At 37.9% G+C, this 23,080-nt stretch overlaps 1 protein-coding gene across 4 annotated transcripts in view; it reads left to right on the top strand.

The window, feature by feature from the left end:
• sulf2b (sulfatase 2b) overlaps positions 1-23,080 on the top strand; it is a 128,061-nt gene that overhangs the window by 92,551 nt on the left and 12,430 nt on the right. For all 4 annotated transcript variants that reach the window (XM_060894105.1, XM_060894103.1, XM_060894107.1 and 1 more), the window contains 8 exons: positions 2,370-2,521; positions 4,620-4,789; positions 12,371-12,521; positions 13,246-13,421; positions 14,463-14,591; positions 16,212-16,268; positions 16,821-16,953; positions 22,393-22,621. In XM_060894105.1, coding sequence (XP_060750088.1) covers positions 2,370-2,521; positions 4,620-4,789; positions 12,371-12,521; positions 13,246-13,421; positions 14,463-14,591; positions 16,212-16,268; positions 16,821-16,953; positions 22,393-22,621 — 1,197 coding nt within the window. The remainder of the gene's footprint in view (positions 1-2,369; positions 2,522-4,619; positions 4,790-12,370; positions 12,522-13,245; positions 13,422-14,462; positions 14,592-16,211; positions 16,269-16,820; positions 16,954-22,392; positions 22,622-23,080) is intronic.

Raw genomic sequence — 23,080 nt, 5'->3', positions numbered from 1 at the left:
ATCATGGATGTGTAATGGTTTATCTAGATGCATCTTATTACATCATCTGGAGCTGTAGTGCATTGCTGTTATTCTCCAGACAGGTCTGCACCTTTGTATATTTATACACATCTACTAATGAAAAGAATGCATCTTTATTCCTGACAAAAAAAAGTACCTAGTATAAAAAATGATAGCCATTCTCAAACAAATAATTTATAGTAACAAACTTAAATGTAATCAATTTAATAGTTCCTTAAAAAATACCACTAATACAACAAAGGGTCGTTATAATAGTAAATGTGATAGTAATAACAGCAACAATAATCAATAATAGTTCATTTATATACTGCCTTTCTCATATTATACAGACACACACAAATCAACTGCGGTGAGAAGAAGAGTGAAAGTGTTGAGAAATTAGAAAAATAAAAAATACAAAAACATTTGAGAAAAAAAAAATCAGCTTGACCTTGAAGGTTAACAGTCATGATATTAAAACATCTTCCCCAACACTGCCCATAGATCTGGACCCAGTGCATCTTACTACATAAGAATTTAAATTTTCCCCCCCAAAGTTCAAAAAACTCTGGTAACTGGATAAAACTTGAAACTGGAACTATTTTCTGGCAAATCTGCCTTTTATCACTGTAGCTAAACAGATTTTTGACCCTCAAGTAGTGTAATGTCAAAGTAAACATAAATGCAGTGACCTTTTCAGACACACGTAATGGACATTCTGTTTGACAGGCCCTGCAGCCTCACACACACTTTGTCATTGTCTTCCACCCCCTTGTGCACTCTGCTGCACAGCACTGACACACTCGCATGCCCTACTTCTATTCCTAAAGACAGTTTACATTACAGTAAAAGCCTCAGGAACACTGCAGGCTGACAGGACATTTCGTGTGTGTGTGTGTGTGTGTGTGTGTGTGTGTGTGTGTGTGTGTGTGTGTGTGTGTGTGTGTGAGTGTGCGTGTGTGTGTAATCACTGCTTCCAGGAAAAAGGTTTGCATTATGACGTGCATCAAACACACACACACCTGGCAGTGAGTCAGCTCACAGTGGCTTGAGTAATCCATTAGGACGCACTTTCTCTGGGAGAGATGAGCCTAGCCAATGAAAGCACTGACATCCAACCTAATGTAATACTTTCAATATCAACATTCATCTAATCATCGCTCTAATCCAAGCAGAGAGCCTTTTCCTCTTTGTGTGTGTGTGTGTGTGTGTGTGTGTGTGTGTATGTGTGTGTGAGATTCTTATCTGTGTGATTCTAATCTTTATTAAGCCTTTAAATTTTCAGGACAGTGCCACGATGCTTGTAACCTTTCCTATTCCTTTCACTGTAGTACTGAATCATTTCTAGCATTTACTGAAAGCTATAATTTATCAGATATGAATCTGAGTACAATAAGCCAGGTGTTTAAAGGGTTAAGCCCCTTGGCTCCATTTAAAGTTGAAATATTTGCTTCAGCTTTGCACATCAGGTAAGAGACTCCACGTGACAGCAAAATGAAATGAATTTCATTTGTATTAGAGTGTAAATGGAAATCTGTCAAGTGGAACGATTATACTGTGTAAAATGAATAGTCGGTAATGGGAAACTTTTTATCTATTTATTTTTTTAGTTATTTTCATTAACCGAGCCATGATGGTAAATGTGACAGTTGATAGGTTGGGAAATCGGTTCACAAGTAGAGCCCATTTAGATTCACAGGCATATCGTTCTTTCTGAAAGTTCACTGCAACAAATACTAAAAAGTTTTATGGCAAAAACGAGAAAGAAACTCAAGTCTTATTAATGTGAGGAGACGAGAGATCTCGAACGGGAATACATTTTCTAGACAAATTAAAATTTGCAATATTTATTTATTATTAACTGAGAAATGTCTGCCTGAAATTGAGTCCTGTTGTGGTGTTGTAAGATTCAAACCCTTCATTATAATGTAGAACTTGAGCAAATAACTTGTATTAAATAATAGTCTAAGGATTTTTAATGGTTTTAATGAAATAATTGCTGGAATGAAAGATGGCAGTCATCACTGACTAGCCCTGAATTAGCTCTTCACTCACACAATGCATGTTATGGGGCTAGGACAATTTACTTCCAGTCCATAGCTCTGTGTTGTTCTATGTAGCAACATGGTCCTGGAAGAATGCTTTTTCAATTCATGTTCTGCATCAGCTACGGTATATATGGTTAAAATGACAATAAAAGACTCTTCTTGTCTTGACTCATCGACAGTTTAATGCTGCACCATAAAGAGAGCAAAATAAATAAACACTCCAACACAAAAGCCTCTAAATGTGTGTGTGTGTGTGTGTGTGTGTGTGTGTGTGTGTGTGTGTGTGTGTGTGTGTGTGTGTGTGTGTGTGTGTGTGTGCAGCATTTTTTGGGAAATATCTGAACGAGTATAATGGCAGCTATATTCCCCCTGGATGGAGAGAGTGGGTGGGGATGGTGAAGAACTCTCGCTTCTACAACTACACCATCTGCAGGAATGGCATCCGTGAGAAACATGGATTCGACTACTCGCAGGTGTGTATATGAATAAAAGATAAAAGATACCGTTTTTTTAAAGTGATTAACACACATAATACTAAATAGCATCGTTCAATTCATTCAGTTTTATTGTACTTTGTGTAAAGGTTTCTCACATCTGTTTAAACATTCTGAGTATACACTTATGTCAGATTTGTCGGTGTATCTGTATTATCACTGTCTCTTGCAAAAAAAAGTATAAAAATCATTCATTTTATTCTCCAACACCTCCTGTTTTCACACACCTTCTTTCTCTTTCCTTGTGGAGAGTTGCCAGATGTCTCAGCCCTTAACTCAGACACGGCCCAGCTGTTCAGACTCTTCATCAAAAGCACTTGCAAATACATGTTCATACTCTTAAACAACCTAAGAAAGCTAAGATGCTTTTTAATAACAGTTGGAAATCAAAAACGGTTGGGGATCAAGATAAAACCAATTACTCAGTTATTTCCAGAAAGATTTTTATACAAAAATAAAATGTAGCTGTGAGCATTGTTTCAACACTTTAAGTGCATGTGCAAAAGGATATTGTATATTATTGAGCAAATGTAAACCACTTAAATTAGAGATAGAAAGACAATGATACTTACTGAGACTTTGTAAGGATGCTCAAATGCCTTTGTAAAATACAAAATCCAAGATTGCTGACACCCCAAAATGGCCAATATAATAAAATTGGATTTCATTCAACTCTACATGCTTCACTGAATCTAAACATACCAGATTCATGATTTTAGGACAAATTATACAGCAGTTCTAGGCAAGAATATTATTTTTTTCACGTCACCTGTAGGTGGCGCTGTTGTATCCTCAGGTCATGATTGCTATAAGACACACCAAGTTTGGTGCCAATATTTTAAAGCGTTACAGAGATATAACCTCATGATTGTTTTGGCTGAATAGGATCTGAGCAAAATTTGGTGAAATTCCAATGAACACTTTAAAAGGAGTTCTTTAAAGTAGATAAAAAAAAAAATACTATAAAATATTAGAATAAACAAAAATAAAATAAAAAATAGAATATAAAAAATAAAAATTTTTCGTGAAATGAATTTGTACATAAGTATTGTTTATTGGAAATTTATTTATTTAAGTTTGTTTATTGGAAACAAACGATTTTTTGTAATTTTATTGTTTTGCTCACTGAATTTCCACCTCGATGCAGATCAGAGTGAGACTTTGCACCGCTGTAGATCAGTGGAGTAAGAAGAAGAAGAAGAAGAAGAAGAAGAAGAAGAAGAAGAAGAAGAAGAAGAAGAAGAAGATAAATTGAATACCTAATAAATACCTAAATGCCTAAATGTAAATGCTAAACATAAACCTAAAAAATGTAATTAGGTAATAATTATACACCTCTATGTAATTATACACTATAGTGTTTAATTCAGATTGGTCAGAAGGTGCTGATTAAATTTCTAATAATCAACAGTACAGCAGTAATTCAATCCATAGCTTTATATCAATGCATTTATTCAAATATGTTCTTATACATATTTATATAATAGCAACTTAGTCAAGGTCCTTGTATGACAAAATGGTTTAAACTGAATTTTAAAAATAATAATTATTATTTTGTACAATTTTTTAATTAAAAAAACAGCATTTTTTATCTGTTTGTTTTAGTTGTTGTTAGTAAAGTAGTTGTTGTTCTACTTATTATTACAAGGTAAAAGCAGAATCAGACTAATTTTCCAGATGGCCAAAAAAAAGCACTTTATTACATACTTTAACATGAAGATACATATTTTCATTTCATCACATTTTATACAACTGATTTTTAAAGCCTTGTTCAGATGCCCAGTAGTGGCAGCTTGGTATACCTGGGGTTTAAACTCAGTAGTCAAACACACTTTAACACTAGGCTACCACATCCCACATCCATATAATTCAACATCAGGGCGGTAAGAGCACAGTACAGTAAATTTTGTACAGTAAAACACAGCACTGAAACTTTCCACTGTTATTTTACATCAATTCCACCCATGTAAATACATCAGCCAGGTATTGTTGGGTTCGAACCCAGTATTATGTTCTTGAGGAAGTTTGAGCATCAAAAGTCATCACAACTCAAGTAACACAGCTTGTTTTTCCTCAGGACTATCTGACAGACCTGATAACCAACGACAGCATCAATTACTTCCGAATGTCCAAGAAAATCTATCCTCACAGGCCAGTGATGATGGTCATCAGTCACGCCGCCCCCCACGGGCCAGAGAGTGCAGCGCCGCAGTACACCACAGCTTTCCCCAACGCATCCCAACACATGTGAGTCCCCACACTGCTCCAAGCAACAATGAAAAAGAAAATAGTTCCCTGAACTGATGTTCATACTTGTGCTGCGTTATTGTCTTGTGCTATTACGTGTTAAGATGATTGATCGCTCTTGTAGTATGAGGTTCCATATTGAATTAGTCAGCTGTGAGTTTTCCTTCGTTTGCTTGTAAGAAGTGAATCAGTCATAGTTTGAATGAAGGCTTAGTGTGTATTGCTCCTAAGTACTCAGTGTTCTCTCTCTGTATCTCTGTACATTATATAATTGCTATTCCATTTGTTACTGGTCAGGTGGTGGACACTTTTATTTTTACCTCACCAAAATGCTTTGCCCGAGTTCATACTCAGGATCGATTTGAGATGCATTTAAGGAATGTGAAGTGTCACACAGACAGATTGCTTCTGAACTGTGGAATGATTTTTTAATGTGTTTTTAGTACAGGTTCTGGAAATGTGCTTTTTTTTTTTGGAGACAATAGCTACTCCATTTATTGTTCTTCTTTTATTTAATTACTGTATTATTGATTTAGGTAGTGTCTGAGGTTTCATTTAGAATCTTTTCTGTTGAAATTGTACACCACAAATTCTAAGCTTAGCAGATAGCGTATTTGGTTCATGTTTCTGGGGCTGAGGATTAGATTCTTGCCTCCTGTATGTTCTCCTTGTGCTTCAGGGGGTTCCTTTTGGTTTCCCCTCCTAATTCAAAGACATCTGTTGTAGAGTGATCTTCATCTCTAAATTGTTTGCAGTGTAAATGTGTGTGTGTGCAATTTTGCCATCCTATCCATCCAGAGGGTCCACTAACTTGTTCCCAGAATCTACTTGGAAAGACCCCAGGTTTCCTGTGACCCTGTGTAGGATAAGTGGTACAGAAACTGGGAAACTGGACAAACAGACAGACAGATATAAAGATCAGACAAACAGATAAAAAAGACAGATAGAAAGGTCAGACAGACAGGCAGGGAAATAGATAGATACTGTAGATAGATAGATAGATAGATAGATAGATAGATAGATAGATAGATAGATAGACAGACAGACAGACAGACAGACAGACAGACAGACAGACAGACAGATAGATAGATAGATAGATAGATAGATAGATAGATAGATAGATAGATAGATAGATAGATAGATAGGCAGACAGACAGACAGACAGACAGACAGGCAGACAGACAAACAGACAACTTCAACAGTGGATCACTTTCAGATTCCAGACTACTGTTTTCAGGTGGAGCAGAGATCAGTTCTCCGACTGCACGTGAGATTCGACGTGAAAATTCCACTGCCAACAGATCAGGTCCAAAATTAAAGCACGAAAATGTCTTTCATTTTACGGCTCACTCTGAGAGCTCCTTGTATCCTGCGTCACTTCCAACTCACGTCAGATAGAAGCACTTTTGTGCGTTCTGCTTTGTGTTCCTGTGTTCTTTGAAGTATCATAAGATCTCTGGTTTGTGGTTGCATGCGTAGATATGAAGACGACACACACAACTCCATTTGGCCTGTCACTATCTTGTTTTCTTGCTGTCTATGCACTCATTTTCTCCTTTAACAAAGAAACAGCTTTCTCTCTCACTCTCTGAGTGGATATACTTGTTTTCTACCCACATACACATTTGTTTTTTGCTCGCTGCTGTCAGATGTCTCTTTTTCACTATCACACACACACACACACACACACACACGCATATATTCGGCTCGTGCTTAAATCCTGCCAGCGGGTTCTGCCGTTGTTTTTGCCATGGCTGGATTAACAGCCCCATCTGTAACCCACAGCTGATCCAAACCTCCAGCTTTCTTGATCCAAAGCTCGGACTGACATTACAAACCTCCTACTCCCAGCCACCTTCTCAGCAATCTGTGTGCTATTTCCTTTGTTCTTTTGTTCTTTGGGAGACTTTAATCTCACTAAACACTGAGTGCTGTAAAAAGACAAATGTAATGATGTTAAAGTAATGAGGTCAGTAGTTATTACTACTACATCTATGACCATTATTACTTTACAAATATCGTTATTATACTACATGTATTGCTATATAAAGACAGGTGAAATATTAAAGGGGAAAAAAAGAGAAAGATTAAGGCTTTGATAAGCCTTAAAAAACTTTCAAGCATAAAAAAAACTGATATCGACCTCCAATGCACACTTTTGTCTCTTCCTCACTAAGGTTTTGTCAATCACATTGTCTATATATTATGTTATGTACAGGATATGTCTTTTGTAAATGACACTTCTGAAGGTAGGGGATAAGGAGGACGGTTATATTATAAATACTGATAATAAAGAATGGTTATTGTTAGTAATCTTTACTATGGGTTTGAATTGAACAAAACAAATAAAAAACATTTGATCACTGATTATTTCTAATAATATTTAAATTAAAATAACATCAGTTCTAATAAGTGCATGAATTACAGTATGTCACATGTGGTCATAAGAAACATTTAATGTATGTGCATTTATTTTATGAGACTCATAGAATAAGATTGAGTTTAAAGGTGGTGAGACGTGTCAAAACATTATCCAAAAATGTTAGATAAACATGAGAGTGTAGATATGAAAGTGTCCTCTTCATAAAGTGCAGGTGAATGACAGGCTTTTCACAGGAAGTGTGTCAAAGCTGTTTGCATCACACCTGGTGCTGAAGATTCGTTTTAAGAAACTTTTGATACTTCGGAGATAAGAAGGTGTAACCTTGATAAACTGTCTCATTATTCAGAGTTATGCATCTAACTGGCAGAATCGACTTTGTTTTTTGTTTATATTCATTAGTGGGTTTTGGGGGGTTTTTGTGAACGATTCTGAGCCTTTGAATGAATCATTTAAGCAAATGAATCGCTCTGATTCGCTTCCGTGATCTGACTCGTATTTTGCAGTAATCAAATTTGTGCCCATATAAAATGTGTGACAGCATTTGGCAGCTTTTTCCTGCTTAAACTGCAGTAGAGAGCAGGTTGTGAAGGAGCATGTCGTTGGTTAGACGTATTAAACAAATCCGCCCCTTACTTTGAGTCTGATTGAAATTGATAAACTTACTGATTCTAAAGAAACTGGTAATTGTTATTTGCAAAAAAATGAAGGATCTGGTACAAACAAATTTGAACAACCAAGAAGAATCTGCCGACTCATTGACATTGTCTCGGCTGTTATAGACATGACGTCCTGTTCAGTTCATCATCCTTTCAATGTAAAAGAGAAAAAAAACCTCAACCTGTTTGTGTATACAGTACACCAGTCAGACTGTTACAGTCTCTTTTTTATAAAGAATTATTACATACAGATAGGAACTCCCTCATTTCATGCAAAATTTTCAACCTACAGACTAAATAAGAGAGCAAAAGGAAAAGGACAGAAGCTTTGTTAGGAAATAATGCATAAGAACAGCATCTTCCTTAAAAGCAATATTTCTACTTAAAAGACTAAGTGAAAATTGCAGTGCTGCTGTGCCTGAACTCTGTTTGAAGAATAGATGCTGAAGTGCTCTAATGGTGGCTTCAAAAGAACAGTTCTTAGTGTGTGTGAGTGTTTCGGTTTGTGCGCATTTTGGTGTGTGTCTGTGTCTTTGTTGCTGTGTGTTGCTGTGTGTATGTGTATGTGTGTGTCACTGTGTGTGTGTGTCACTGTGTGTATTGGTTTGTGTGTGTTTTGGTGTATATCAGTGTCCATGTGTGTGTATCACTGTGTGTGTTGCTATGTGTCTGTGTGTTGCTTTGTGGCTGTCCATGTGTGTATCTGTGTTGTTGTATGTCTCTGTGTCTGTGTGCAGGTCACATATGTGTGTGTCACTGCGTGGTCATTTGTATGTGTTTTGTTGTGTGTCTGTGTTGCTGTGTGAGTGTGTGTGTGTGTCGAAGTGTGTCTATCGGTTTGTATTTTCTGTTTGTGTTTTGGTGTGTATCGGTGTCCAAATGTGTGTAAATGTGTGTGTGTGTGTCGATTTGTCTGTGTTGGTGTGTGTCTGTGCCTGTGTTGCTGTGTGTCTGTGTGTGTGGGTTGCTGTGTGTCTGTGGGTATCTGTTTGTGTGTGTTTTGATGTGTGTTGTTGTCTTTGTGTGTGTGGGTGTGCGTGTCACTATGTGTTGATTTCTGTGTGTTTTGGTGTGACTGTATGTATGTATTGCTGTGTGTCCATGTGTAGGTCTTGATGTTTGTCTGTGTGTGTTGTGTTAATGTGTGACTGTGTTTGTCTGTGTTTGTGTGTGTCACTGTTTGTGTGTATGTGTTGATGTGTGTCTGTGTGTGTATGTGTTAATGTGTGTCTGTGTTTGTGTGTGTCACTGTTTGTGTGTGTTGATGTGTGTGTGTGTGTGTGTTTGTGTGTCGTTGTTTGTGTGTGTGTGTGTGTCTGTGATTGTGTGTCGCAGTTTGGGTGTGTGTTTGTGTGCCAATGTGTGTGTGCACAGATTTGATACCGTTGCTGTGTAATTGCCCACTTTATCGTGTCATAGACAAGTCATTACAATTCGTTACTTCACTTTACTGTTCAATGAGAACATCCATTAACAGCCCCTAGTGGCAGATTAAACGTGTTTGTCTCTAGACGTGTGGTCATATGTGAACATTAACTTAGGAGTCAGACAGCGTTTGATTTGCTTGTGAATTGTGCTTTACTCTTATTGATCCACCATTCCATAGTGCAGTTTCTTCTTCTCTGGGCTGTTACAGTATGTGGGACTTTCTTCTAAATCTAATTGTTCCCAGCTCACCATTTGTCAAATAGTGACAAAATGCCAGATGCTTCCTCATTCCCCATTCAACTGGATTCAATTTGATTTGTGTAGCATGTCACAAAGCAGCTTCAAATAAATCTGGGTGTAGATTAAGATCCCTAATGAAGAAGCCACAGGGAAAAGTCCTGGAGGAACTCTGAAGAGGGACGAGACTCAAAGGGACTCAAACCAGCCTCTTCTGGGTGACAAGAGACAGTAAAATCATCATTACAGTATTCAATTCAATTTGATTCAATTTATTCGTTTAGAAATTTTAACAATTCACATTGTCACATTGTCATTGAACTACCTGGGTCACGGGGAGCCTGTGCCTAACCGGAGTACCCGGAGGAAACCCCCAAGGCAAACTCCACACACACAAGGCAGAGGCGGGAATCGAACCCCCAACCCTGGAGGTGTGAGGCGAACGTGCTAACCACTAAGCCACCGTGCCCCCTAATAAAAAAAAAAAAATATATATAAAATATATATAATACAAATTATAAAATGAAGTTACTATATATCTCTAACATCTATCCCTAATGAGCAAGCTCACCATTGAGAAATTCGCATCTTTTGGATATCTAAATGCACTGTATGGATCCACTGGTCTGTATTCTGTAATCTTTTTACAGTCACACTCCAAACCTCTTGTTCTCTAATAACTACAAGAATTGGAACAAGCCAGACCCCTAAAATACTTCCTCAGCCCAAGACAATCCACTTCCCACATTCTGCTTTAATGCTCCATGAAGAATCTGAGAAACTCCCACCGGTCTCCTTCTGTCTGCTCCACTGTCCGCTCTAATAACCTCCCACTAGCATGAAATTCCCTTCTGAGATCTTCTGCCCCTTCGCTTTGCCCCTACATAGGGAGCCTACTTTGCCCCCAGTCCTGCAACAATCATTTATCGGATTAAACTCAAACTCCAAGAGCAGTGCAAAGGGAAAAAAAGCCCTCTGGATCCATGCAGCTTTCTGGCAAGCATCCACTTATTCCCCCCTGCTTTTTATTTGCTGGTGTCAGATCCCTCACTACTCTTGTGACAGGGACCGGCATGTCTTTCACCACAGCACAGGAGGAAGTAGTGAAGACGAAGTTGAAGTTGGGGGGGTTTTTTTTCTTCATACAGCGCAATAAGCAAGTGAGCAAACAGAGAGAGAAAGAGAGGGAAAGAGAGGTTGGGTTGGGGTTTTGGTGGGGTGATTGAGAAGAAAAATGTAGATGAGGGCCATAGAAGGTGCATGGTAGGGGGTGAAGGATTAAGAAACTTTTCCTTGTTTTACGTAAATAAGGAAAAGATGAGAATATATCGAAGTCTGTAATCTACATTTCTTCAAAGCTGCTTTCTGACGGTCTGCTTTCTTTGTAAAAAGAAACCTTACAAACAACACTTAATTGACTTGAAATGAGAAAAAAAGAGAGTGGGAGATTATATTCTTTTCTCTAGCTTATAGGACAAAGCTGTGACATAACCAAGGACAATAACGTCACTGGTATACTTACAGCTCTGGTCTAACTTGAATCTACATTGCAAGATATAAACTCTAAATGCCTTCTGTGTGTTTGCTGTGTTCACCAGAGATTAATTACGTCGTGCCACAGTGTGATGTAATACCGACGTAAATGTTGGAGGCAGATGAATAAACAAATGCATCTCTAAGCATATAATTATGTACATTTTACGTAATCTTTTTAAGTTAAAATATTTTAAATCGAGTGAATTCGATCTGCTTTTTCCTTTTATATGATGAAATGAAAATTCATTTATGATTATTAAACATATTTCTGGACATGACTTTTTTTAGCTTTAAAATGTTAAATGCTTGATTTTTTTGTGCGTGTGTATCAGTGTTTATTGTAGTGTATTGATGTTTGTATGTGTATCGTGTTGGTGTGTGTGTTACTGTGTGCCGGTTTGTGTCTGTTTTTGTGTGTTTTACTTTAGTGTTAATTTTTTCATGTTGTATTACCATCTTAATGAGGACCTTACATTGACTTTCTTTCTTTCTTTCTTTCTTTCCTTTAACATAAAACCTGCATTCTTTGTATTTGTATTGTTTTCCTTGTGGGGACCAGTCAAATGTCTCCATATACGGACATGGGCTCATTTGGTCCTTAAGATAAAAACACACACACACACACACACACACACACACACACACACACACACACACACACACATATATATATATATATATATGCACGCATGAGAGAGAAAGAGAGAGAGAGAGAGAGAGAGAGAGAGAGAGAGAGAGAGAGAGAGAGAGAGAGCAGACTGAAACATCAGGAGCACTGTCTGGCTCTTTTATTGGCAGATAGATGACTTGTGCTACAATCTGAGGTTTAGCTTGTGTGAAATTCCTAGAAAATTGGAAGTGAGAGACAGATAGAGACAGAGAGACTGACAGAGAAATTCAATCTGCTCTGAAGAATTTTTGGATGAATAATCCACCACACCACAGAATCCATACTACGTGGCAGGTCATAAGATGCCCTGTTGCTTTAATATCAACACAGTTGTTACATGAATTTTATTTTCAGCTCAGTAATTGAGATGAAATAGTCACCTGAAACCTTTTCCACCTATTTCACGTTGTACAGGTGTGAGGCTGAATTACAAATGATGTGAAGCAACACGCTTACAAAGACCAGCCATTCTGTATTGCATTTATTTATCCTTGTTATTCTTAAATTATTAATTATATTAAAAGTAAGAATTAATGCAAGTTAGAATTACTAAGGAGCTCACAGAAACTTTTATGTGTAAAAGCAATATACTCCTCATTCATCACTGGTAAAATCATTTATTTTATTTATTCCTGTTTGTTAATGTCATGATTGTTCCCTTTACTTTTCAGAACTCCAAGTTATAACTATGCGCCAAACCCAGACAAGCACTGGATCATGCGCTACACTGGTCCTATGAAACCCATCCACATGGAGTTCACCAACATGCTGCAGAGGAAGAGGCTGCAGACGCTGCTGTCTGTGGATGACAGTGTGGAGAAGGTAAGCAAGGGAAAACACACACACACACACACACACACACACACACAGCTAGCTAGAGATTTTACTCCATTAAGAAACTGTAAGGTAAAATCTCTTAGCCTGCAGCTACAAGGGTCAAGAGTAAAGAAAGCTTATTAAATAAACTGCAGGAGACTTGTTTTGTGTTTTGTGAATCAGTTGAACTGGAATATTTTTGAAAGTTGAATGAGGTTCAGAGACCCACTGGGGTCTACGAAGAAGCAAAGGCAGACGGTCTGTGATTTAAAATTGCGTTACAGCAGTGGAAATGAAAGTCCACCCGTATCACAGTTATTTGATTTATTATTTTCATAGGTTTATTAGCCATAAATTGGATCATCTGACCTTCAGAGAAAGAAACTGTGCCTATTTGGAATTAATGCGTAATGTATGTGGAATGTTCATGAATAATAATGTTATCCAATAGATCAATGTATCCTTTTACATAATGAGCCTCCTATTTGTATCATTGAGTTAGTTCATAAAATTGACCTGAGTAGGTCAGAGAAATTCATTTTACAGTTAAAATGGTCCATGGAAAGTTTCAGAACCCATTCTGTTCATTCTATAGAGTTGAGCAGTGACTGAGAATTTCACGGCTTTATTAATTGCCTATGGAGCGCAGCGCGAGCTATGTTAAGCCCAGCTGGGTTGCATTACATTTATCAATGTCACCATATAATGTTATTTTCTTTATTTCCTGCAGATTTATAATATGCTTGTGGACACTGGCGAGTTAGACAACACATATGTTATCTATACATCTGATCATGGCTACCACATCGGGCAGTTTGGATTGGTCAAGGGCAAATCCATGCCTTATGAGTTTGATATACGAGTTCCGTTCTATGTACGAGGCCCCAGTGTGGAAGGAGGAACCATGTAAGTGTGTGTATGTGGGTATGTGTGTATCCGTAAGCTGTGACTATGTGTGTGTCTTTGTCTCTCTCACTCTCTCCTTCAAGCAGCCAAGAAGATGTTCTTTAATAAAAATCAACCATTGAGGAACAGGTGGTCTGTCAATAAAAGATTGTATAAAAGTCTGGGTTTTTTTCGGGGGTGTAGAAAAATACTTATTTATTTAGTGATGTCTTGGACAGAGATCTCTCTGTCTCTATTTAATGTTTAAAAGCAGTAGTGTTTGCAGTGCAATGCTGCTGCTGTGCACTCCAGTTGGAGAATACAAATCTCATGAGGCCTGTGGGACAGAGAAAGAAACTTTATGAGCATCTTTATGACCACAGACTTGAGTATCGTTACATTAAGGCTATGGTGTGTGTTTAAAGCAGGAGGAGAAAGACTGAAGGTTAGGATTTATAATCTCACTCACTCATTCACTAATTTTCTACCGCTTATCCAAACTACCTCGGGTCACGGGGAGCCTGTGCCTATCCCAGGCGTCATTGGGCATCAAGCCAGGATACACCCTGGACGGAGTGCCAACCCATCGCAGGGCACACACACATTCTCATTCACTCACGCAATCACACACTACGGACAATTTTTCAGAGAGATGCCAATCAACCTACGATGCATGTCTTTGGACCGGAGGAGGAAACCGGAGTACCCGGAGGAAACCCCCGAGGCATGGGGAGAACATTCACCACTCCACACGCACAAGGCGGAGGCGGGATTTATAATCTAGCTGAGACAATTTGTCTGAAATAGATTCTACTTTAAACACAAGGTCAGGGTTTGCACATAGAATAATATGTTAAAGTTTGTGAGATTTGCTCCGTGCAAATTTTATTATGAAAGAGGGGGCAGTATAAAAGGAACAGACAATTGTAGAATGTTTTTTTCCATTCTGTTCTAGTTCACTTTTTTCAGTATTATATACTTTCAATTGTTTTTTCTTCTTTCTGCCTTAATACTCAGAGTTCAAGTCTTTAATCCTTATCTAACATATTTATCTTTTCTCAGCAACCCCCATATTGTGCTAAACATCGATTTGGCCCCCACCATTCTGGACATCGCCGGGCTCGATGTTCCTCCAGACATGGACGGCAAGTCCTTCCTCAAACTGCTTGACACTGACAGACATATAAACAGGTACAGTATAGCACATGATAATTTAGGAGTCACTGTTCAGAATTCTTTCTACCGGAGGCCAAAATAAAGAATTTATGCCTGTTTTGTTTCACCCGTGTTCAGCATCGAGTTTGTTTGTCATGTCACACTCCACAGTGATGGTTAATGGCTCATGTGAAAGACATTCAGACACTTGGGGCACAAGATTATTACATATATTGTCAAGTCCAATTCATTATACAAATGTTGGTAGTTAATTTGAAATTGTTCATACTGGACCAAGATCTTGGCATCCCCATGGAAACAAGCACCGCATTGCACTAGCTGTAAATGCAATGCTCCCAATGCGCTGCCAATTAACACATATGACAATTAATGTATGAAGTTTAAACAATTGAAAGCTTTGAAAATCTTTACATCGATTACTGGAATATTCCAGACTAGCAACACGGTTCAATTCTTTGAACCAGCGTAATTCTAATTTAGTGTATCAAAGCACTGTTTAATGAATTTAATGAAATAAATGATTTCTAATGATTTTTTTTAATAATTGATTTTTCAATTTTATTTGTATAGCGCTTTTAACAATGGACATTGTCAAAACTTTACAGAAAATAAGAAACACAACACAAAAAAAATTTATATTGCAAAGATTAATATAATACAAGAAATAACACGAAATGTCTGGAGATGTGAAAAACTGAGATTGAATATCTTTAACCTAGGTGTTAACACTGGGCTTCAACTGTACAAAATTTCATGAGATACATTTGGGTGTTTGGGACTAATCTACACTGCTGCAATTAAATCTAGTCCAACTGATTGCTGACATATTTCTAGAATTTATTCTTTTTCATTTCTAAAGTAATTTAATTCCATTTTTTTAAATAGCGCTAGTGCAATAACTTTGTGCTATCACTCCTTTGCCACTCACAACGTTTTATACAAGTTGGATATTGCAAGTATGATTTTGTCACTAGACTATCTTAGGATGTAGCTAAATATTATAGAGGATAAATCATGCTCGCATACAATTATGGGATTTTCACTGGTTATCAAATGAAGTTTGAATTATGCAGACAAAACCCCTAATATAGATCTGTAGAAGGAATAAATGAATAAGAGACAGGAAAAGACAGCTCTGACTAGTAGAATCAACAACCTCTAGTCTCTCGTAAAACATGCATAAGGAGCCCAGGTTTAAAGACAGAAAGATGAAGTGAATATAATAAGCATTGCACACTATTAGCCGGCTCGTTTTCTCCCCCTAGCAATTCATTCATCTGTCTTTGCTGCAAAGATCACAGCAGCTCAGAAATGATCGATACCTCATAACTGCAACGAAGGTCAGAAGCAGCCCAGGATACTGTTTATTTTTTCTACACGCCTTGATTCCATCATTCTTGTTTTTCATCTATCTGAAATGCTGCTTTCAATTCTTGTGCCCATTTGGCCTGGAGGTGTTTTTCTCTCATTTTTTTCCCCTGCCTCTCACCCCCCATTAACTTTGTGTCTCTGACCAAACCTGTTGCTATTGTTTTGAAGGTTTAGTCATGCACAGTAGATGAAATCGAGCCGTACGTGGCAGTGATCAGGTTCCAGGAGATCTAATCGATTTTCTGCCCTTTCTCCTAATCTCAGATTCCAGGTCAACAAGAAGGGGAAAGTATGGAGGGACTCCTTTCTGGTGGAAAGAGGGTGAGTCTGCAATAAATGCGTTCCTGTGTGGTCTGTTATTCATCTGTTGTGCTCAAAATGAACCATTTTACAGTTTAATACTAAAAAAGATCACTAAAACATGTTTTTGCTGAATTTTCTGTGAAACTTGAAAGGGCACCCTTTCTAGTAGAAAAGGTTTCGGTTCCCGGATCGACTAATGTACAAGTCTGCCTAAATTTTTATAACACCAGTGACATACAATTTAGCAGGATAGCACACAGATTGAGACATGGCCCAATTATTGTATTACTCATGGCCTGCAAATGCTTAGTATTGCGTTATGAAGATAAAATAAGTTTATCGTGCACAGCAAAGTAACTGTCACAGTTACTGAGCAAATCCTCTCAGCAAGAGCTTTTAGCAAACTGTCAGAGGGTTAGCGCTTTCTTTTTCAGTCCTATTTAAAGTTGTCTAATTAAGTCTGTACCAGATAGGATCAGAATCAGTCCAATCTTCTTGGTTTTGAGTGGCCTGAATAGAGAAACTGTTTTTTTTGTTTTTTTTTGTTCTTCTCCCTTCTCCCTTTGGCAGTAAACTACTTCATAAAGTAGTGCATGATGGGAAGGACGTAGCACAAGAAGAGAACTACCTTCCCAAGTACCAGCGAGTCAAAGACCTTTGTCAGCGTGCTGAGTACCAGACACCCTGCGAACAGATCGGACAGGTACAGACTCTCACGCACACATGCAAACATGCCTACCTTTATACAGTGGCATGTCGGGTAAAAGAGTACAAGATTACAGAACTAATTGGCAACATTTCTGACAACAGCCCTATGAGACAGAGGCAGATAATAACCAAGAAAAGCTGTATTTCTTAAAATTGTCATTGATGCACGTTTTGTGTACATTTTGCACATACAATTTCTCTAGTGTTTTCAGGTGTTCATTTTTTTTCTTTTTTACTGGGGCCCCAGTAAAAGGTGCTTTTGACTGTTACAGAGTAAAAGCTCTCCATGACAAAGATTCTGGATATAACCAACATCTATCATTGCTTTATACCTGACTTTCAGCTCTGTGAGCTCATTCGAGCACGGAACCTAACCCTTAGTGTCCAAATGATATATTGTGACCCATAATATAAATTATAACTGAGTAATGTGAAATATTGATTAAATGCTCTAGCCATTACTATAGACACAGTTCTGCTCCCTGAGCTACTTATAGTATTACACTATGGTGTATTTTTTTATTATTAAACATGTTCTATTTTTAATTATTTTTTTTATCCAAAGTCATGTACACCTGAGGCACATCATTGTTTTTCTGGGGGTATATTACACATGTGGGATTAACAACACAAAATATAAAACAGACAGCCTGGTAATAGAAGCCACCGCAAACACTGAACAGGCAGTTACTAAGGATGAATGAATGAACGCTGAGCAGCAATTCATGTTCAAAATGAATAAATACAGTCTTTGTTCTTCGTACCTGTCCACTCACTTTATATCTGACCTCTTGATTGCACAAACAAGCTTCATACCTGACCACACAGTCACATGAATGTATTACTTCCTCTTTGTGTGACTTTATTGTGTCAGGGAATGGGTGCCTCTTAGGGAACAAAATCCAAACTGGAATAGCAGACAGACTGGGGGTTTATTTAAAAAAAAAGACATACACAGGAAACACTAGGAAGAAAACTAAGCAACAACAATACAAAAAAAGATGCTGGAACAAAAAAGCACACAACTACAAGGACATAGTAAACAAACACACAAGACAACTGGTATAAATGGGGGAAATTATACAAATTATACAGATTAGAGAAGCATAAGGGACAGGATTGGTTGGGGCAAACATACGTGAGCACAAAACAAAAACAAAGACATATAGCACAGGACAAACATACCCCTGCTGGTGTACAGACAGAAAATTGTCCAAGCAATCCACGACAGTTTGTTTCTTCTTCTACACCTCAAGTCTTAATCAGATGTCCTGAGGAACATTCTGGCACGCTTTCATGATCAGAAAAAAAAAGTACATTTCTTATTTATTTCTTTAGTACATCTACATCTCTAGTGTAGTCATGTAATTTCCCTCAGAATTACATCTGACTGATTCATTTTTATATTATTTGCCATCAATATTTCATTCATTCATTCATTCATCTTCTACCGCTTATCCGAACTACCTCGGATATCTATCTCAGGCATCATCGGGCATCAAGGCAGGATACACCCTGGACGGAGTGCCAACCCATCACAGGGCACACACACACACACACACACACACACACACTCATTCACTCACGCAATCACACACTAGGGACAATTTTCCAGAGATTCCAATCAACCTACCATGCATGTCTTTGGACCGGGGGAGGAAACCGGAGTACCCGGAGGAAACCCCCGAGGCACGGGGAGAACATGCAAACTCCACACACACAAGGTGGAGGCGGGAATCGAACCCCGACCCTGGAGGTGTGAGGCGAACGTGCTAACCACTAAGCCACTGTGCCCCCCTGCCATCAATATTTATTAGCCATTAATAAAATCACAGTTACAGTGACTCAAGTGATGTGTACTTTTGTTGATTAAAGCTAAGTATTATACAGTGAGATAAAGATCAGATGACACACAGAAAGATGCTTTGGACTGGATTTTGGAGCAGGATTGCATGATGTATGTGGTAATGTCATTAGAGAACAGTAAACATCTCCTTTTTGCTTTAAAAAGGGTGTGGACTCGAGCTGGCACGGACTCCACAAGTTTGTGCCAAAACTTATGATCCATTTTAGATCAAATCCATCGGCATGAACACACACTTCAATAGAAGAGATTAGACGAGACGAGAAGAGAATTTATAAATATTTAAACCGTCTGTTTATTTCCAGTTATAAATTTGGAAAAAGCAGTGCTCTCCACTGTACATAATCACAGATAGTTATAGTTAAATATAAGGATAAAGATAATATCAGATTCATAGATAATTCATTAACACACACAATTACACACACATTGACAAAGCTGCCAAAATTAACACAATTTTACAACAGAAAGTAAAGCATAGATTTGTGTATAGTTCAACATGTTATAGTTCCACAAAACTGAAAAGACAGGAGGTATTCATGGATGGCCTGCAGTGAGATCATCTCTCTCTCTCTCTCTCTCTCTCTCTCTCTCTCTCTCTCTCTCTCACACACACACACACACACACACACACACACACTCACAGGCTAATGAAGGCACAGTGGTAGAGAGCTTTGAGCTGTCAGATCAAACATACCTGACATATCCAGCTCGCCTTTTTTCTCTGTGAGGGAGCTAACCGCTCTCTTCCTCCACAGCGTTCCATCTCCCACCCAGTAAATCACTCTCTCTTCCTCATCCTACCTTCCCTGCATCCTCTCTTCTTTTTATCTTTCCATTTCCTGTCAAATGTTCTTCACAAGCTTGTGAAGTTGGTGCCATGTTCAACAAAGCAAGTGACTTTATTCCTCCATCAAGTTTCATCAAAAGTGTCCTTTTTTCTTTTTCTTTTAAACTTCTATGACCATTTTCTTTGTATTGGGAAAAAACATGGTAATTTAGTATAAAACCTGAACCTGTATTTAGGGGTCCAAGTCCAAAGTGCTGAAACTGTTATTGATTATTATTATTATTATTATTATTATTATTATTATTATTATTATTATTATTACCTAAAACTAATCATGCAGAGCAAACATTAATGGGTAGAGACTTAAATTCTAGCCTCAATCGGCCACCTGGTGGCGCTACAGTGATCAATACAATAAAATTACAAAACTGGACATACAGTTTGAACCATTTGTCACAGACTCAGATGACTTAGTGAATTTCTGGGCTTAGAACAAACACCTCTTTATCTCCAATTCATTTGCGTTCAAATTGTTCATATTGTTAATTTTATGAAAAACCTAATTAGGCTGAACTCGAATGTCACCAAATTTTGCTAGATCAAATGTTTTTGCTTGTAACTTTTGTATAGTTTGTTCTCTTGTCAAGGAATTAATATGATACGATTCAGTTAGTCAAACGACACCCAGAGTCAAATGACACAGAGTTTATTTTGGAGTATTGCTATAAAACTGTTATAAGTATGTGTTATTTCCTGTTCCATCTCCAATAAAAATGCTGAAACATATGCTCAGTAATGCATAATATCTTTTTATGCATTATATACTGTTTACATTTAAACTGCAGTAAACCTTCTGTTTCTGACAGCACTATTTTTTTTTGTTTTGTTTTCTTTCGGTTATGTGCTGTTCTTACAGACAGTATCACAGTACCAAGTTACACAGATATAAAAATACCAGATCAATCCAGTGGATTATTTTAACAGTTATCTGATGATACTCAAATATTACTGATGATATTGTACTTTCCTGTAATTTTAAATTGGACTGAGTTTCATTTGGTAACTATGCTTATTATAGATTTTGTAGATATTCATGTTGATTATTGTAGATATTTATCCTTCATTTATTATTCTTTTGTTCCTACTTCGTCTGTTTTTCCTTATCATTATTGTTTTTTTTATATTTTTTAATCATATAACCCTTGCATGATTCCATTTGATCATCGACACACCTTTATATAACATTAATTCCGCTCACACACAAGAAAACTTGAAATAATGAAACATTTTAAATAATTAGATGATCATAAATAATTCTAAGCAACTTACAAATATTATTTGTTAAGTTGAACTAATTAGAAAGGACAAGGGAATAATTAAAAAAAGACATAATTAGGTGTGTGTTCATGATTTAGATTTTGATCTGTTTGTTCCCTAAAATCCCTAGTAATAATAGTCAAAAAACAAGCATGAAAAAACAGTAAATTCTGTATAAGTACAGTCAGCTCCAAAAGTTTTGGCTCCTCCGAAGAGAATTAGCAAAGACCGTCGTATAAAGTACATTACACACAATAGCTCAACCTAATTATAGGGTTTGAATCTTAAATAAATGATGAAGCTATTTCAGTGACAGTGTTTGGGGAAAAACATCCATTAGTCAAGAAAGATTGGAAACACTTTCATAACTTCTTTATATTCACCAAGGTTATGGAGTCTATCACAGGATGAATACATTCTGGATTCACACTGAATAAAAAGTCAGTTCATGGCAGGGTGTCACACACACCACCTACTGATGGGAGGTGGGAGGAAAAGTGCCACAAGAATCCCACACAGTCACAGGGATCATGCACAGAGCTCTACAAAGAGAGTAACCTGAGCTCACGATCAAACCCTGGACTCTGGAGCTTCATAAACCCTGGATTCACTACAACCAAAATCAGGACGAAGCAGTTAATGATGATAAATAAATGAATGATGACGGATAAAACCTTTCGCAACACCATATACTTAAAATATCACACAGTAAATGTGGATTTATATACATATGCTAATTCTAGATTGACCCTGTGTGTGACAAGTGAGAGAAATCAAGTCAGCTTTGATTGACTGTACTTTTAATCGTGCAACTGAAATTATTTTGGCATGAAGAAACATCCCAAAACAAAGACACGGTGTATCACAATGCCCATTTTTAGCCCCACTTTTTCTTTCCAGCTGGCTGTGGTGCAGAGCATTATACTGGCGCTTTTATAGCATCGTCTCGCTCTTAATGACCTGACAGGGCCCGAGCACCATCGTGTAAGATGAAAAGCACGCAACTCAAGCTCTTCATTAACGAGGCTTTTAACAAGGAGAACTTGGCATCGTATTGTAATTACAGATGACAAAGAGAGCAGGCAGGGATCAGGGAGGCAATTCTCACCACTTAATCGACCCGAACCCACGTACACAAACGCACAAACACAGGCGCACACACAATGCACGCGGGTGCCGCTTTTCACCTGCGCAGTGTCATAGGCGTGATATAAACACTGATCCTCTGTGACAAAATGCTTTCAGCACGTACACTCCACGAAAATGGAGGTGTGGGTTGGGTTGGCTTAAAATAGTGCGGTGTGTGTGTGTGTGTGTGTGAGAGAGAGAGAGAGAGAGAGAGAGAGAGAGAGAGAGAGGCCTACTTATGTGCTTGTACTTGTGTCCCAAGTGCTCACAGTTTTCCTTGAATGTCCTGTGTTCCTTCTTTCTCTCTCTCTCTCTCTCTCTCTCTCTCTCTGTAGAAGTGGCAGTGTGTGGAGGACTCCACTGGGAAGCTGAGGCTTTATAAGTGCAAAGGCATGGCCAGTCTTACATCAGTAAAGAAACCAGTGTCCAGCACAAAGCCCCAGTTCTACCAACGCCCCATTAACGCCAATGCCAAAGCGAGCACTGAGCCTGATGACTGTGACTGTGACTTTAGCAGCTACAGACTTAGCACTCTGAAGAAAAAGACCCTGCTGTCCAAAAAAAGTAAGCAATTATGCTGCCTTCATGTGTTGTCGGAGTCATTTTAGTTTGACACCATAACACGTTACCCTGTTAGTTACTTTCCTGGAAAGAATGGAATTTTGGTCGAATACAAGCTACTTTCACTGTGTAATCATGTGTAGCATATGGAGAATGGTTGCTGATGTACATAAATGAACAATTAGCTAACAATTAGCTTCCTTTAGAAAGATGAACAAAACTTCTCATTCAGTACAGAAACTACACACGTCCTCTATGTGGAAAGTTTAGGACTTTTTAATCCTACTGTTAGAGACAGATTTTTTACTAATTTCACCTAGTACATGTTTTGTGACACTCACTCTCACTCATTTTCTACCGCTTATCCGAACTTCTCGGGTCACGGGGAGCCTGTGCCTATCTCAGGCGTCATTGGGCATCAAGGCAGGATACACCCTGGATGGAGTGCCAACCCATCGCAGG

Source organism: Tachysurus vachellii, chromosome 19 (genome assembly GCF_030014155.1).
Source record: "Tachysurus vachellii isolate PV-2020 chromosome 19, HZAU_Pvac_v1, whole genome shotgun sequence".
In the NCBI taxonomy this organism is placed as follows: Eukaryota; Metazoa; Chordata; class Actinopteri; order Siluriformes; family Bagridae; genus Tachysurus; species Tachysurus vachellii.
The sequence above is the reverse complement of the archived record's forward strand: the minus strand, read 5'-3'. Positions and strand labels throughout refer to the sequence as shown.